Raw genomic sequence first — 17452 nt, forward strand, 5'->3', positions numbered from 1 at the left:
TGAAATGCTATATATTTTCTGTTCTAAGCTGGGAATTGCGTGTAGTACCTGAACAGCGGCGGCCGTGCTATTTTAGCGCAGTGCTGAGCTCTGTGAGAGTAGCTGTGGTCTCTGCGCTGCGGCGAAGTGCTCACTGACATTTCTCACCCATTTGCTCTGTCACCGCTCCCTGAGTGTGAGGCCGTCTCTTTGACCCCTGCTGTCCGGGGTTCGCTCAAATGGCACCGCTCCTGCCTCCAGCTTTCACGAAGTCATGAGACGGTGGAAGGGCCTGACAACAGAAATACGCTTGGATCCTGCACCACAGATTAACCCCTCAAACTCCAGGATTACTGTCAGTTATTAACCTTAATCATTTACCCTGAGCAACACATTTGATTTCATGCATTCTTTTCATGCTCAATGAAATATATGATTATTATTTACAACTTAGAAGTGTACATAATAATATTAACCCATCTAAGAGGACTTAAACTGCCAACTCTTATCAGGGAATGCAGTATCCAGAATGAATTACTCAGTAATATGAAACTGTTATGTAAGTTGATTAGGCAACAGGACCCACAAATAGGGTTAGAGTTTAACACACCCCCATCCCTAGATAGGATGCTCACCAAATAACATCCATAATGGGTGCACCTGCAGTGTACTTATGAAGTGCTACTAATGGCCTGTGGTTATATCATATATATGTGGGGATTTCAGAGGAGTTATATTATTAATTCTGCATTGATGAATCTTGAACATGTCAGCTCTCGATTCACAGTCATGCATGTGGGAAAATCCTTTCAATGCATTCCGCAAAGATTTCTAGTCACACAGGAACTGACACAGGCAAAGCTAAATGCCTTGCATTAAAGGAAAGCAGGTGCAATAATTATATTGAAAAAATAGAAAAGAGTGAAATAAATAAAACAAAAAAATATAAAATGAAACCGTTTTGAAAGACTTTAATTGAAATTATGAAAAAAAAAAGAGAAAGATCATATCTTTCAACTCAACTGTGCACAAAACAAAGAAAAAGCTCACATTGTGACACATTAGGCTGGAAAAAAATATCCAAAATTAATAAACAAAAAAAACAAAACACAAAAACAAAAAAATGACCAATACACCAATGATTAAGTTCAGTTGTTTCAGCCACACCCATTGATAACAGGTTGATAATATTGAACACAGAGCCTTGCAGTCTTGATAGACAAACACTGGCAGTAGAATAAGTCGTACTGATGTGCTAAACGACTTTAAACGTGTCACTGTGATGGGACGCCACGTCAGTTTTGTGAAATTTCTGTCTTGCTAGATCTGCCCCAGCCAACCATAAGTGCTATTACTGTAAAATAGATGCAACTTGGAGCAACAGCAGCTGTGCCATAAAGTGGTAGACCTTGCAAACCCACCGAGTGGGGCTGCTGAGTGCTGAAGCACAGTGCCTGTCCTCTTTTGAGTCACTTACTAAAGAGTTCCAAATTGCCTCAGCATCAGCAATAAAAAGCTGTGTAACGGGAGCTTCGCTAAATTGATATCTATGGCCAAGAAGCTTCACCAAAGCCTAAGATCAAAATGCACAATGCCGAGCATCGAGGGAAAGTGGTGCAAAGCATGCCACCGCTGGACTCAGGAGCAAATGTAATGTGTAGGTGTCCCAATACTTTTGTCCAAATAGTGTATATTAGTATATTAATGCTAGCTTTAGTAATCAGTATAGCACTGCTAACATTAAACCGAGCTAGTATTCTTATGCTAATGCTAATATTATAATAATTATATAATAATCATTTGGAAATAACAATGCTAACATTACATAGCAATATTCTTTCCCTTCTAGTAATCTAGCGCACAGTCTAGTATAATAATGCTGACTTTAACAAAGAATGCCAGTGTTGATTTGACTGAGCGAGAATTCTTATCCTACTGCTAGAACTTCAACAATAATGTTAGCATTAGAAAAATGACTAGATATTGCTTTCCTGTGACAATCTGTAAACCAAAAAATATATTATACAGTCTAAAATAATCATTCTAGCCTTTGCTTGCAGTAGTATCATGGCTGGCATGTCTAGCATGGGCATTTTCAGCAGGGATACTGCTCTAATTTAAAACGGCTGGCATTCTCACGCCAATGATGGCCCTATTACACTGTAAAGTTAGCATTAATATAAGAACGTTGGCATTAGATGCCAATAGCAGCCTATAGAACTCGGCAGTCTTTGTGATCTGACTTCTTGTATCTGGGGTAATGGTCTTTAATGTGGTCTCTTCCTCCATATTGCATTTCCACGATGATCTTGATCAGCTGTTTGACTTGATGACGGCTTTTATCGTTGTTGTCAAAAGCATGGCATCGTGAGCCAAAAGCTTTTATCAGCAACTGAAGCTGCGGGTCAGTATCTTTAATGTATTCTTCTAAACTCCCCCCCTTGAGCTTCTCTTTGCCTGTGAACAGGACGACCGTCTTTCTGACCACTTCCTCCCCAAACATTTTCTGTACATTTGAGACGCTCTCTCTTTCTCCCACTGTGAAACGGCCCATGTGCATAACCAGTAAGTACACCACAGGCTCCTGCTGAGAGAGTTCTTTACAAGTCTTAACGTGGTTCTCTGGATTCTTTAGGTCATCGTTGAAGAAATCTGGCGTATCGATGACCCTGATCCTTATCCCATAGACCAGTTCCTCTGCTACCTTACATTCCTGTGTTGTGGCTGTAGAGCTAGCATGGGACTCGAAATGTCTTTTAGCCAGTATGGTGTTACCAGTCGCACTTTTCCCACTGCCGGTCTGTCCCAACAGCACAATGGTCATCACGTTTCTCTCACCATCAAATATGGCTTCAGCTGACTTCTTCTCTGGATTAAAAGAGTTAACATGGCCTTAAGAATTGACACAAGCATACTTGTTTGAAAAGGCGCATATGGTTATGGTTAGCAGTAGGGGCTAGCATAGTGGTCGTAGCTGTTATCGTGCAAGAAGGTGGGTAACATTTTAACATTATAATGTACTTATTAAGCCTTATCCAGCTAGTAGCTGGTAATTAACTGGCTCATAAAGTCCTTAATAAGGTAATTGTTTAGTCCTTAATAAGATAATTAGGTGTCCAATACAATTTAGGTGTCCATTATAATTCCCTCATAAAGCCTCATCAAGACTGTTATTTTGATGGACTTAATAACTGCATTATAATGGACACCTAAAGTGTTGTACAAAAGACTATGATACATAAAACACCAATAAAAATGCTCTGCTTATACTTAAAATATGAATGTTCTGCTTAATAAAGCAGTAATAGGCAACTATTTAACTACAAGCTTAAGGCTTGATAAGAGCATTACAAGCATATTGGTGTTACCACAAAAAGGAGCAAAAGTTACCAGCTGGTTTAGGTTGGGTTTTCTCCAGGTTTTCACCAAAGAGCTCAGGAGTTCTCTCAATGGTTTCGTATATCCTAGATCGCTCCTTATCCTCTTCAGGTGCAGCTGCAACTATTTCCGCTTCTACAACAAAGAATTTGTAGTTGCTATAATGAAAGAAGATGTGCTAAAATCATCATTTGAATTTCTACTGGATGACACTTAAAAAAAGTGAAGGTAAGCTGAACTTTACCAGGTGGAATAGGTTGTGCCTGTTCCTGCTCCTGCTTTATGTCACATGGTTTAGAAGACGTCAGAATGGTTTCGTAAATCCTAAATTCTACCTTTTCCTCCTCAGGCATGGCTGCAGCTGGTGTCTCGAACAAGGCAGACGAAGCTGTTATCAACCAAAATGAACAACATCAGTTGCAGAAGATATCTTATGGATAATGCTTTAAAGTAATTATAAGCTGAGCATTACCAGCTGATGGTGCCTTTTCCATTTCAGGCGTTAGGTGACCAGATTTATCAGGTTCCTCAAGGGTCTCGTCTGACCTACAAGATTATGATCAGTTATAGGATGAAATCTTAGTGAAACCACTGTCAAGGTCAGAAATAAGAAGAAGCAATTCAGTCAATATCTTTTGCTGCACCTCTTACCTCTCAGGTGTACACTTCTGCTGGATTCTGCCGTACTGTGTCAGCAACTGATCCTTCAGTTCTTTGCTCTTCATGCCATGTTTAAAATAACAAACTCTTCCACCACATTGATCAATAATCATTTGAATGTGGTTTGTAGCTGTAGATGTTGACTCTTTTAATGGCATTGTTTCACATTTGACAAGCACCACGATTATGTCGTCCACTACTTCTTGTCCATAGGTTTGCTTCAGCTGTTCCAACATTGCCATCTCTTCTGATGAGACGTGGTCATCGTGCATGATCAGGAGGAATGCATATGTATCTGGGAAAGACGGTTTTATCTTCTCAAAGGCTTGATTCTCACAGCCAGGGTTCTGTCCATGGTAAAGGTCCGGAGTGTTTATGACACAGCACATCCCACTGTCCATTTGCAGCACTGCTGTCTTACATGTGGACTCTTCTGGGCTGAAACATTCATGGTCTAGAATGGTATTCCCTATCAGTGCCTTGTTGCTGCCACTTTTTCCCAGTAGGATGACAGTGAGCATGTTGATGCCTGAGGCGCAACTGTTTGTGTCTTCCATGGTCAACAGAATGCCAGAAACTGTGTATTTTGTGACGAAGCACACCGTAAATCAGTCTCCAAATGGCATTAAAGCGAGGACGAACCTTCAAATGTCAAAAGAAGAGTAGATTAAGTGACTGGCCAAAAGGAGAAAGTTCTTGACAAAAGAGACACTTATTTTCTTGACACTCCTGGTATCTATGAAATCTAGTCACCTATGCAGTTCACAAAAAAAAGCACAAATACAAACATGAGATTATCTTACCTTGTGACAGATTTTAGGTCATTTTCTTGGACTTTAACCTTTAGGGAAGACTCTGAGCTGCTTAAATGAAAATAAAAACTGCAGTGCTTGTTATTTGAGAGTAAAGGGAAAAAGAGGTGTGGCAGTGAAGCCTTGTATGACAAGATGCCATCTCAGCTGCCTTGAAATTGCCTGACAACATTGTTGAGTGCAGCATACTTTCCACACGACAATGTTGAAGTGTCTCTGCTGCAAATGCCGACGAGCAACTCCCCTTCCAGAAGGTAAGTCTTCTTTTTCTTGTTTAGTCTGTTTAATTATTGTTAAATATATATAATCAATAACCTTTTCAGTGCAGTTGGAAAACTCAATATTAATGACTGAATGTATTATCATAATCTATTTCATTTTTAGCATCATCAAAATACAACAGAAAGATAATGGTAAAAACTGGGCCTGATCACTGCCATATAACCTGTCATATGTATAGCCTTACAAGTTAAATTTCAAACTTAATCACTAATTTTGTTGTGTTGGCAGGCCGACCACTTCGTATAGTGATGATAGGCAAGACTGGAGTGGGGAAAAGTGCTCTTGGGAACACTATTATTGGGAAAGAAGTGTTTAAATCTTGTCCTTCTGCAAACTCGGTTACCGAGACTTGCCAAAAGGAAAAGGTTAATGACCAAAGAGACATTTATGTAATTGACACTCCGGGAATTTTGGACACCAGTAAAACAACAGAAAGCATCAAAAAGGAAATTGTAAAATGTATTCAAGTTTCAGCGCCCGGACCTCACGTCTTCCTGCTGGTGATGCAAATCGGCCGTTTCACCCCAGAAGAGCAAAACGCTGTGATGGCCTTGCAGGAGCTCTTTGGAAAAGAAGCCGCTAAGTACATGATTTTGGTGTTCACACATGGAGATTTGCTGAAAGATCAAACGATACAGGACTATGTGTCTACTGGACACCCAAAACTCCACAAGGTCGTCCAGACTTGTGGGAGTAGATACGTTGTCTTCAACAACAACAACATGAAAAACCGAGATCAAGTTGTAGAGCTTATAGTTAAGATTGATGAGATGGTCGCAGCCAATGGGGGAAGTTACTTCACCCAGGAGATGTATGAAGAAGCAGAACGAAAAATCAAACAGCAACAGATAGCAAGGGAGCAGGCAGAGCTTCAAAAATATGACTTCAGCTTCCTTGAGGCTTTGCATCAGAAAATTGTTGTTTTCCAACAAATACTCAGGAAAGATCTTTATGAAACTTTGTAAACTTTATTAGCAACACATGCACTTAGTAGAGCTTCATAACTGTGCTGAACCTGAAATCATTGTTGATATCTTTATGGCATTCGGTTACAGCTTTGCATCTTCAGAAAATCTGTGTTTCTGTCCAATTCTCATTATCTTTACTGATATCTGTGTAAAAGTATTATCAAAAATATGTTTAAATTCATCTCATTAGAACACTTCTTTTTTTATGAAACAGATTTTATGTATGAATTCTTATCTTTAGAGCACTGTCTGTATACCATAGAAACTCTTTTAGGTCTACAACTATTATGACCCCTTGCAAATATTGTACCTCCTTGTATATTTTTAGTTTGGGATGGCCATTCTATGCTGGAAAGTCAACATGTTTATATGTTAATAGAAACTATTGTACATTTAAATAAAATGTCACTATTTTGTGGTTGTTTTTGTCAACATTTGGTTGTTTCAAATTATTATTTAATAATTATTATTATTTTATTATTATTTAATTGTTATTAAAAAATTACATGTGAATAAGAAGTGCTGGACCAGTGCTTTGACTTTGATGCTGATTCCTGAACAGTATTGTTTCCAATATCTTCTTCTATATTCCAAATCTAAAATGGGTGCAGTTGCAACAGGACACCCCAGGACCCAAAGCCCAGAAATTGAGTGTGAGGTGCACCGGAATGCAGCCTAATCTGTGTGGACAAAGATTTCCTTAAAAATTTGGTTGAAATGAAAGATGACAGTCTATATATGAAAGCTAAGTAGCCATAACATTATGCATAACATTAACCATAAGCATTATGGTTATGCCATCAATACATATTTACATTTTTGTCACCCATTTAGGTTCACATGGTGCTGTTCCTGACTGTCAGGAAGAACAATGCAGCCTTCAAAATGTTCCCCAAAAGATTCAACTAACGTTTACTTTTCTTTTTGACATTACGGATGATTTCAACCCATTTCAGCCAATCAGGACAGAGCTCATTTATATATCTAATGTTAAAGGTACATTAAGAGCCTATGGGACGGGAATGGAGAGTGTGAAGGCCTCACGCAGACATTTACTGTTCACATAAAACTCATCTAACCACTTCTTATTGGACCTGTTCACCCACGATGCCTGGAAATTCTCTGGATATTTATGTTAAAATAAACCCTCGATGTTCACCAACAGCCTCCAACCTAAATCAAACAAACCCAAAGGATCTTTTAGGTCTGGCTGTGTTTTAAATCTCAGGGCTTTTCCAATTAAATGAAGTGTAAGCTAACAAAAACCCTGGTGTTGTTGTTGACCTGAGACCTCAATACATAATGTTGCTGTTCTTCTTCCTACAACATATTTCAAAGGAATGTGTTCTTTACATAAATGTGATATGACTAAGGCCTAGTCCATGACCTTCAGGTCTTTCCTGTGTTTCACTGTCACCAACTTCTATATGTTGTAGCAACAAAGAACAGATGCATACCAGGAGTATTTCTGCAGTGCAGTGAGCTTTCAGGAAAATAAATAAATAAGTAACTTTTTTTTATCATATTCTACATATTTTTCTGACTTGAATTATAACCATAAGGATTTGTAGCTGAATTACTATCATGTTATTGAATCTTAGCAGGTTTGGTTCAATTACAAGAAACCCTGTTGCGACTGCTCTGTAAGTGTGCTTCTTTAGAACAAGTTTAAATGCTGTTTTTGACTGGAACCCCCCCTGAGGGGGATGGTCCAGATGAACTCTGGTGAGGTTTATTTGATGTATGAACATAATTGGGGAAAGATGTCTGGTAATGTTTTCTTGAACAGTTCCCCAAGTTGTATGGTGTGAGGTACAAAACTCTAAAGCACAATGAATATTTTGGGTAACTTGATGTTCAACCCCTTAACAATCCAGGCCTATTACAAACCAAGGTTTATTAATCAGTAGCTACAGGCACTTCAATGCAAACTAACAGAGCTCTTCATGGGTTATAGAGGTGTGTAATAATGGCTTGTTCAGGGGTTCATAAAGTTACACGAAAATATCTAACAGGTTCTAAATGGGTGAGTGTAGGGCGATGGGAGCTCATCTGCTTTTGAGTTTTCATTGTTGTGTATTTTTTTTTCCATCCCAAAATGGTTCTTCTGGTTTGTACCACATGCTTCCCCAGGTAGCTAGAACATTTTTGTCATTTCAGAGTGATTCACCATGTTACCCAAAATAATTACAGAGCACAGAGTTCGAAGAAGAGGAAGCTTGTTCCTCATTCTCACCAACTTAGTTACCAGATACCTGAACAGGACAAACTCAGAATGAATCATCATCATGCTTTTCTACCTGTGGCAGACAGGCTCCTGACTCGCTCATGTGGTTTATCATCTCTTTATGAGCTTTATATAAGTGATTACAGAACAGATGGTTTTAGATGAGACTGAGTGCCATTTGAAGCCATTATAAGACACTCAATATTCACACATATCATCGCACACATCAACTATCAGCATCTAATTATGCATTAATGTGCTAAGTTATCTATCTTCTCAGTAAGCTGCTATTTGTGTGTTACAGGAATTGTACTCAGCTTCACATTGTGAGAAACCTCAGCAAAACATAGCTGCGCATGGCTTTTTGCTGTAGAACATGACAAACAAAAGACAGAGTGGCTGAGAAAGGGTGTTATTCAAGTTGTTGTTGCGAAATGTACAAGTATTTGACATTTGTTCATATTTTTTGCTTCAATTGTTTATTTTATGATTCAGTTATGTCAGTCTATATATATCACTGTTATTGTATCTCCAAAATTGTAACTTTACAGGAGAAGGAAACAACTACTTTACTTTTAATGTAAGTCAATTGAACCAGATGTTTTTCCAAGTAATTTTGGGCCAGATACCTAAAGAGGACAGCAATGATATACGTGTATGTATATATATATATATATATATATATATATATATATATATATATATATATATATATATATATATATATACATAGCTGCTGTCGGAAAAAACCTTGTATCTCCATTTTTGAATTTTTGACATAATTTGAAAATACCCGTTATCCTTTACATTGTTTCAAAGCTCCATGATAAATGGACCAAAAGAAATGGCCCAAAATGACATGGGAAAAATCTCCTTGTTCCATTGACTAACATTAAGAGTATACTAGGTTTTTTCCTTCTCCTGTAAAGTTTTAGAGGTTTTGTTCTGACAACAGTGATGTGTGTGCGTATGTGTATATATATATATATATATATATATATATATATACACACATATATCATTGCTGTCCTCTTTAGGTATCTGGCCCAAAATTACTTGGAAAAACATCTGGTTCCATTGACTTAAATATACATATATATAATGTATGTATGTATGTATGTATGTATGTATGTATGTGTATATATATATATATATATATATATATATATATATATATATATATATATATATATATATATATATATATATATGTGTCAAGAACTGTAGCACATGTTTTTGGTTCAGATTGCACAATGTTCCTTCAGGGCAACAGACATTTTTTCACTTTCCAATAACATTATGTATGTTACATAATAAAGGACATTGGCAGGGTTAATAATAAAGGACAGAGTTTGAGTAAGTCGTAACATGTTTTCGGTCATACTATCTCTTAGAGGGCACTTTCGAACCTATATTTAACATTTAGTATCATTTTTTAGTTATGTGCAGAAATATGTCTGTTGCCTAGAGCAAAACTATTCAAACTTAGTGTCAAGTTGTAGATGTAAACAAGACATTTAAAATCTGGTGCAATTTTTTTCTCTATTGTATCTAGTTAGATACACCAAAGTGAGCTTTCTCATCTGTTAAAACTCCAGTCAGAACTCCAAAGCAATATTCTTGTTCAGTATTAGATTAGTACTAACATGCCATTAGAAATCCCGTAGGTGCTAACTGAAATGAGCATTATCACACACGTTATTTTCTTGAGTTTTAACATTTATTGCCCAAATTGAAGGCCTAGCACTAATGGTCATAGTTCACCACTGAAATGCACCCCTAAATAAAGCACAAACTTGTCTAATCTAGTAATTCTCTAGTACAATATGTGGTACATGGAGTGATATTTTGAAAAGAAAGGCGCAAAGTACATTGTGAGGGTGTGCGCTTGTGCATGGCTAAAGCCTTGGATGCATTAAATGACATGTAAGTTCCAAACAAATTACAAAAGAGTGGGTATCTCATGGCTATCCCATATCAAAGGGTATCCCATTGATTTTAAGAGTTTCTGATGAAATATTAAGAATCCCGCAATAACCAATCAATGGTAACAACTGAACTGAATACATACACCCTCGTTTCTAACAAGGGAAACAAACATGGGGATACAGCAGCTTGTTGTTACTTCTTTTCGCCACCATTTTCTTCACCGCAGAAGAAAGGTGCGAAGCACATTTGGCTCATGGATCTGAGATTTTATCAGAATGGCACTTGACTCAGATAGAACCCCCCCTGCTCCTTTTGCCTTTGAACTGTAAAAGAGCCCTCTTGATCGGCTTAACAATTGCGTTATATATGGTCATTCGTTTCATTGAGGCTCAGTTCTCTGAGGGAAGCTGCTCGGCTCAAGCTCCATCCTTCTTGAGCACCCCTGCTGGTGCAGTACCAACCCCTTTTGGAGAGTTCACCTCAGTAAGTCTGATCTGTCACAAAAGCAGGCATCACCACAGAGCTGGAAATCCCACCAGTAAAGCACCGACGAGAGTTTTTTTTTCTCTTATCTCAATCTCAATGCCATTTTGACTCTGCCTCGTCTTGTAACACTCAGTGTGTTACATTATTAAATAAAAAAATAAAAATAAAAATAATAATAAATAACTAAACAATGTCATTTACAATTATTTACATTTCTTAATCTTTAATTAATACTGTGAATTATTTATAATTATTACAATTATATATTCTATATAGTTCCTGAGACCAGTCAAGTGGGATGCCTCGGTCTGAGAACTTCTAACCTTCAAACAAAGTAAAACAGTCCATTATCTGCGTGGTTGCTGCTAGTTGAGGATCTAATTCATATTTCCACGGTGGCTTATCTGGGTAGAATCCGCTTGTTGATCTTCATCGGTCCCAAACATCCGATAAATGCCATAAATTCACTGTTCGTGTTGAGCTACTCCTACTAACGTCTGGGCCTGGGCCTGGTGCACCCACCATAAACTCAAGACTAAGAAATATTCATATTAACAAGTCTTCGCTACATATGTGAACATCTGTTCAGCATTTTCTGTTTTTACATGCACTGTTTTCACTGGCTGTTGGGATCCCTTCAGACTGACTCGGTGCACTGCTTCTAATTCACATCGAGGTGAGGAGTCAGGTGAAAGAAAAAAAACCCTCAATCTGGAGGCAATCGAAGTACTCGATTTTCTCTCCCAACCTCCAGCTGCCTCCAAATCTGCAGATAAAAGTCAACCAGCATAAACTCAGCCCAGCTGAATGTTGGAGCTAACGTCAGGGTTAAAAGCAGGCAGCAGAACCCCAGCCTCAGATCGTTCAGTACACCAGAGAGGTTGCATTCCTTAGTGCTCAAACCAGGCAGCCACACCTCTGTAAATAGTAGTAGAACTTTCTGCTGTGACATTTTTCACAAGTTCACTAGTTTTTCTTTTGGATTATTTCTCTCTGCTCCAACGTTTAAGGCACAGTGTGACTAAACTCAATGAAAGCGAAAATTGCACTTCTTGTTATAAGACTGCAGGAAAAAAAAGCAGGGAGGGGGTTCGCATGTCGTGTATAACAAGCTCCCTGTGGCTTTAATTTGCAACACAACTTTTTTGCCGTCAGATGTGTGTCGCGCGCATTTGGTTTGACAGCCCACACTTCAAGATAATGGATACCTGCTGCATTTGCCCACGCCAACAAGCAGCTTTGATCCCAGAATGGCAGCTTCTTTTTCACATATTTAAGTCGTTAATAACTTTGCGCAGTGTAGTTTGAATGTTAGCACACCTAACAAATGTGTGATCCTGATCTCATTCAGGGTTTTCTGCATTTAAGCCCAATAAAAAACAGAATGACAGGAATAGTTATTTACTGCATACCCAAGACCATGAGAAATACGCTTGTTGGAGACTTCTCTGGTTTTGGAGGGGCTGTAAATTCAATTGTGTGTAGTATGTAGTATTAAGCAGTAGTTTTTCAATGCAGCATGTAGTAGTTCTTGTGTTAGCAGGCCTCAAACTTCATGTAATACTCATAAGGAGAAGTGAAGTAAGAGAAAAAGCGCCGTCCTTGACAGAAAAGGATTTAGGTCACTATGACCGAGGCTTGCCAGAAGAAAACATGTTCACAATAAAAGAAGACATTCATGTAACTGACACTACTGGTATCTCGACCACCCACAAAACAACACAACACATCAGAAAGGACACATGCATTCAAGTTTCCAGCCTGCAGATCTTCTCGCTGGTGATACAAACCGATCGTTTCACCCATGAGTAGCGCCACGCTGTGAAGGCCCCGCAGGAGATCTTTGGAGAAGAAGCTTGCAAATGCAGGCTTGTGATGTTCACACATTGGGGGTGTACTGACAGATAAAAATATACATGCATATCTCCACATTTGCCATTCACAGTTCTGTAACTTTGCTCTGAGTTGTGCTCGACAACGACGGAGACCAAGATCAAATTACAAGGCTCAGTTTGCCACTCATTAAAAGTCTTTTGCTTTCACCAAAAACAGTAACGTGCCAAAAACATTGAGGTTGTGATTAGGTTTTGGGTTGAGGTCAAGGCTAGGGTTAGGATTAGGGCCAGGGTGAGGATTTAGCATTAGGTTTTAAGATGAGGTTTAGGTTAGGGTTAGGATTAGGGCCATGGTGAGGGTTAGGATTAGGTTGTGGGTTGAGGTTAAGGTTAGGGTTAGGATTAGGGCCAGGGTGAGGATTGGGTTTTGAGTTGAGGTTTAGGTTAGGGTTAGGATTAGGGCCAGGGTGAGGGTTAGGATTAGGTTGTGGGTTGAGGTTAAGGTTAGGGTTAGGAATAGGGCCAAGGTGAGGGTTAGGATTAGGTTTTGAGTTGAGGTTTAGGTTAGGGTTAGGATTAGGGCCAGGGTGAGGATTGGGTTTTGAGTTGAGGTTTAGGTTATGGTTAGAATTATGGCCAGGGTGAGGGTTAGGATCAGGTTTTGAGTTGAGGTTTAGGTTAGGATTAGGGCCAGGGTGAGGGTTAGGATTAGGTTTTGGGTTGAGGTTAAGGTTAGGGTTACAATTAGGGCAAGGGTTAGGATTAGGTTTTGGTTTGAGGTTAAGGTTAAGGTTAGGGTTAGGATTAGGGCCAGGGTGAGGGTTAGGATTAGGTTTTGGTTTGAGGTTAAGGTTAAGGTTAGGGTTAGGATTAGGGCCAGGGTGAGGGTTAGGATTAGGTTTTGGTTTGAGTTTGAGGTTAAGGTTAGGGTTACAATTAGGGCAAGGGTTAGGATTAGGTTTTGGTTTGAGGTTAAGGTTAAGGTTAGGGTTAGGATTAGGGCCAGGGTGAGGGTTAGGATTAGGTTTTGGTTTGAGGTTAAGGTTAAGGTTAGGGTTAGGATTAGGGCCAGGGTGAGGATTAGGATTTGGTTTTGGGTTGAGGTTAAGGCTAGGGTTAGGATTAGGGCCAGGGTGAGGATATTTTGGCTGACTGATCACACTTTTGACCAAACTATTGCTTTAGAATGAATGAGAGGCTATAAACCATGACCAGAAAGCTGGAGACTTTCAAGTTTTTCAAGTTTTCTTTGAAAGATGTATTTTCTTCAGACAAATACGCATGACGGATGTAAATTGAATTGAGCAGAGATTTCTCATCAGTCGTAGGAAAAGGCAACACTTATAAATGCTTATGGAATACTAATAAGTTCCATCATTATTCCCCGATTGGGGCATTTTTGTTATGGCTCTTATGCCAGTTTAAATGAATATCTCAGCAATTATCTCCTCCCTTGTCAGTGAGAGTAGGGAAAAGCACAGATGTCTATGCTAATGCACTGTCAAAGCTAAAATATGGCATATAGCTCTTATAAGAGAATTTCATGCATGGAATATCATCACAGTCCTTGGAACATCATGCTCTGTACATTTAATGCGCTGATAAGCCTGGTCCATCGCATGAAGGACTTCATTACCTGGAACCTAGGTTGACTCAGGTACATTAGATCAAGGGAAATATGAAAATTGCCATGCATGTGTTCCCCAAAATGGACCACTGAATTACCCCAAGATGACTGCTTATTCATGACATGCATTAGTTGCATATATTAGAAACACCTTTGGGTTTTATGCTCACTAATAAGCTCTGGTCCTTTCAGCCTCTCTGCTGACTTAAATTTAGCTCTAGCAAGGCCATGAAGCATGTCAGCACATTTAAATGTCATGCCCATGGTGTGCTGAGAGGTCAGAGTGGACGTGTTTTACTGCGAATTACTGTATGTTCTAATAAAACACCTTTTGGCATCAAGAGTGCTTGCTCTTCAGAACCCATTACACAACTGGATGAAGAATGTTCCACGTCTTTGCTCTAGCATGTGAGTTATGGTTTATAATTACTTTAAAAATACACTAATGTTATATGGCCGGCAGTCCTGGAGAGACCACAACTGGCCTTGCTGAGTGGGTAGAATGGCCGTCACCTCCCTTAATCACCTAGCGTAATGCTAGCCAAGGTGGCTGTCTGTTCACCTATGTATCAGAACTGGCAGTTAGCATTCTCCTCTAAGCGTTTGAGCTGTCTAATGATGTTGGCATCTTCATAAAGCATTAAATGACCACTAATTTAGCTCTCATTGGATTGTCTTGTATTACACTTATGCCATGTCTTATTTCTGTTTGTATATCTCAAGCTACACTGTAATTTCTAAAATAATGTATAGTGTTCAAGCTAGTATAATACTGCAGCATCTTGTTGTTGAAGGAGCAATGGAAGAGATTTTACACTGGTGTCAGAAGTGGGATAGCACCCTGCTTGACAAGAACAGTGCTTTGAAGAACTTTTAGGTGGACAGCAGAAAAGACAAAGCCTGGCAAAAGACCACAAAGGCAACCATGGCATGGCTCAACACCCCAAATACAGCAAAAAGAAGCTTGTTGGCACAAGGTAGGAAGCAGCTGGTAGCTTATACCAAAAGACCAAATAGACCAAAGCTCAGCTTCAGACAGACAATACTATGAATGTGAGCTGTCAGGAACACTGAAGCCAGATAGAAGAACCTGCAGATCCCATGGACTATGTACATTTAAATCTAGCTTCTTTTTTTACATTTTTGAGCAATTTAAATACAATTATTATTATCATTATTATTATTGTAGGATTTGCAACATACACACACACACATACATTTTCCAAGCCACTTCTCCCTCAGGGTCACGGGGGGTGCTGGAGCCTATCTTAGCAGTCATCGGGCGGAAGGCAGGATTTGTAACAGTAACACTTTATTTTGATCGTCCACTTTAGATGCTTTGTAGATACATAATTGACTTTCAAGTTACATTCAACAAAATATCTACTAAACCAATAATTTTCCTAATTTTCTTTAACTCAAACCTGTTCTAATTCTAAACCTGACCTCAACCTCAGCCCACAACCAAAACCCAACCCTTACCCTGGTCTTACCCCTAACCCTCATCTAAATCTGACCCCACTAAATCTGAACCCTGACCCCACCACTCTTTAGAATCAACATTGAAATAATCAGAGTTTCAACAGGTAGCTGGTTAACAATTTGAAAATCTGTAGGTAATCTATAAGGAACTGTAGTGGACCATCCAAATGAAATGAGACCTTTTTAACTCTTTAAATTGTATATAAGATGAAGTTCATTATTGCTGTTTAACTTCCTTTTAATTACCTAATGGGATTGTATGTATACAGTGTTCATAAAAGGGTATGCTGGTGATTACCATAATATACTGCTGTTGTGATGTAGCCTTGTAAAATTGTAGTTTTGCACTGCACTTAAAAATACAGTAAAATATGTCATTGCTGTTAACAAACATACAAATGCTGTAAATACTCTGAATAATAGTAACTACCTGGCTACTTCGCTTCACTTAGCACAGGTGTATTTGGGACTCTAAGCAAGTACATGTACGTGGAACTTGACACAATCTCTTAGAAGACAACAGTCACGTTTGTTAGTTGCTCTGGATGCTTCATGTGTCTCAGAGGAGGCACAGCGTAGCCCCTTCACCCTCCCAGTTTGGTCACATTGTTCAAATTGCTCAACCAACTTTAAAGAATCCATAATTAGCAGTTTAGACTCCTCACCTGGAGGTCACACCTATCTTTCAGAAGCTTTACCGGTTACAAACATCTAAAAAATGACTCCTAATAACTTTCAAAGTCCTTCACAGTCTCATCCCAGGGTCCCTCTCTGAGTTCCTTCAGCCATTCTATCTCCCTCAGACTCTCTTGCACTGGACTTCTTGTAGGCCCACGCAGAAAACTCCTGTCAGTGGGCGGTGGGTCATTCGGTGCAGCCGCTCCTAAACTTTAGAACTCTCTACCATGATCTTTGTGTGACGGCTCGACCCTGTTCATCTTTGCTGCACATTATTCTTGTTTCTCCAAGCTCTACAGTTGGTGTTGTTTCTTTGTGTTATTGAGCTAGAATTATATTTAATAACTATTAAAAACTTTTAAGCAATTTTTATCTGAGCTAGTCTTTCATGTCTTGTGAATTGTTGCAGTAACCCACAACATACAGTATGAAAAACTTGTGGCCATAAGGCTCTGATTAATAGCTTTAATAGCCTTAAGTGCTCCAGAAGAAGACGAATGTCAGCAAAATGGCTTGTTTGGAGAAGAACAATTTTCTAAATATTTAAATGTTGGCACCTGCAACAAATTTGATTTGATTTGAGTATATATATATATATATATATATATATATATATATATATATATATATATAGAGAGAGAGAGAGAGAGAGCGAGAGAGAGAGCGAGAGAGAGAGAGGGGGGGGGGGGGTGGGGGGGGGGGGGACAGTGGGGCACAAACTAGCCTGGATTAAAATGTAATTTAATGCTGTTCAACTGGTTCCAGTAGAATGTGCCATCGGTCATCTTCTCATAATCACATGGCAACATCAACTGTTAATTTCCTGGCAAGCCAAATCAAATCAAGCCTCACTGGTCACTTTTGACCTCTGAGCTGCTTTTTTGGGCAGCTCTGGATTAGAACAAGCATCACAGCGCTTTTTTGGTTCTATGCTTTGTTGTGAGTGCCTGTTAGCTAACTAATGCAAGTCAAACTGTTAGCCTAAATCATCAGTAAACGCTGTAAAAACCTGGTCCATATTTCTGTAAGGTACGTATTGATTTAACCCATTGCCATAATGAACAAAACTGACGCAATGAGGCTACAATTTGCGGATAACAAATGCCTTC

At 39.0% G+C, this 17452-nt stretch overlaps 2 protein-coding genes across 2 annotated transcripts; one reads left to right on the top strand and one right to left on the bottom strand.

The window, feature by feature from the left end:
- Positions 1-1881: 1881 nt before the first annotated feature.
- LOC108437822 (immune-associated nucleotide-binding protein 9-like) lies at positions 1882-4635 on the bottom strand. The gene is made up of 5 exons (XM_017715193.2): positions 4009-4635; positions 3830-3903; positions 3602-3745; positions 3370-3492; positions 1882-2847 (listed from the first exon to the last, which is right to left on the bottom strand). Exons 1-5 carry the CDS (start codon positions 4572-4574, stop codon positions 2192-2194), a joined length of 1563 nt encoding a protein of 520 aa, XP_017570682.2. The 5' UTR covers positions 4575-4635; the 3' UTR covers positions 1882-2191.
- Positions 4636-4940: 305 nt separating this feature from the next.
- zgc:113625 (uncharacterized protein LOC553227 homolog) lies at positions 4941-6511 on the top strand. Its single transcript, XM_017715194.2, has 2 exons — positions 4941-5083; positions 5340-6511. The coding sequence occupies exons 1-2, from the start codon at positions 5032-5034 to the stop codon at positions 6074-6076; spliced, it is 789 nt and encodes a 262-aa protein (XP_017570683.1). The 5' UTR covers positions 4941-5031; the 3' UTR covers positions 6077-6511.
- The last annotated feature ends 10941 nt before the right edge of the window (positions 6512-17452 follow it).

The sequence above is a fragment of the Pygocentrus nattereri genome, chromosome 18 (assembly GCF_015220715.1).
Source record: "Pygocentrus nattereri isolate fPygNat1 chromosome 18, fPygNat1.pri, whole genome shotgun sequence".
NCBI classification, from domain to species: domain Eukaryota; kingdom Metazoa; phylum Chordata; class Actinopteri; order Characiformes; family Serrasalmidae; genus Pygocentrus; species Pygocentrus nattereri.

Coding starts and splice junctions, on each gene's coding strand:
- LOC108437822 (XM_017715193.2), bottom strand. CDS start 4,574: ATGGAAGACACAAACAGTTGCGCCTCAGGCATCAACATGCTCACTGTC. Junction 3,746..3,829: donor GGAAAAGGCACCATCAGCTG/GTAATGCTCAGC, acceptor GGTTGATAACAG/CTTCGTCTGCCTTGTTCGAG. Junction 2,848..3,369: donor AACCCAACCTAAACCAGCTG/GTAACTTTTGCT, acceptor CTTTTAATCCAG/AGAAGAAGTCAGCTGAAGCC.
- zgc:113625 (XM_017715194.2), top strand. CDS start 5,032: ATGTTGAAGTGTCTCTGCTGCAAATGCCGACGAGCAACTCCCCTTCCA. Junction 5,084..5,339: donor AGCAACTCCCCTTCCAGAAG/GTAAGTCTTCTT, acceptor TTGTGTTGGCAG/GCCGACCACTTCGTATAGTG.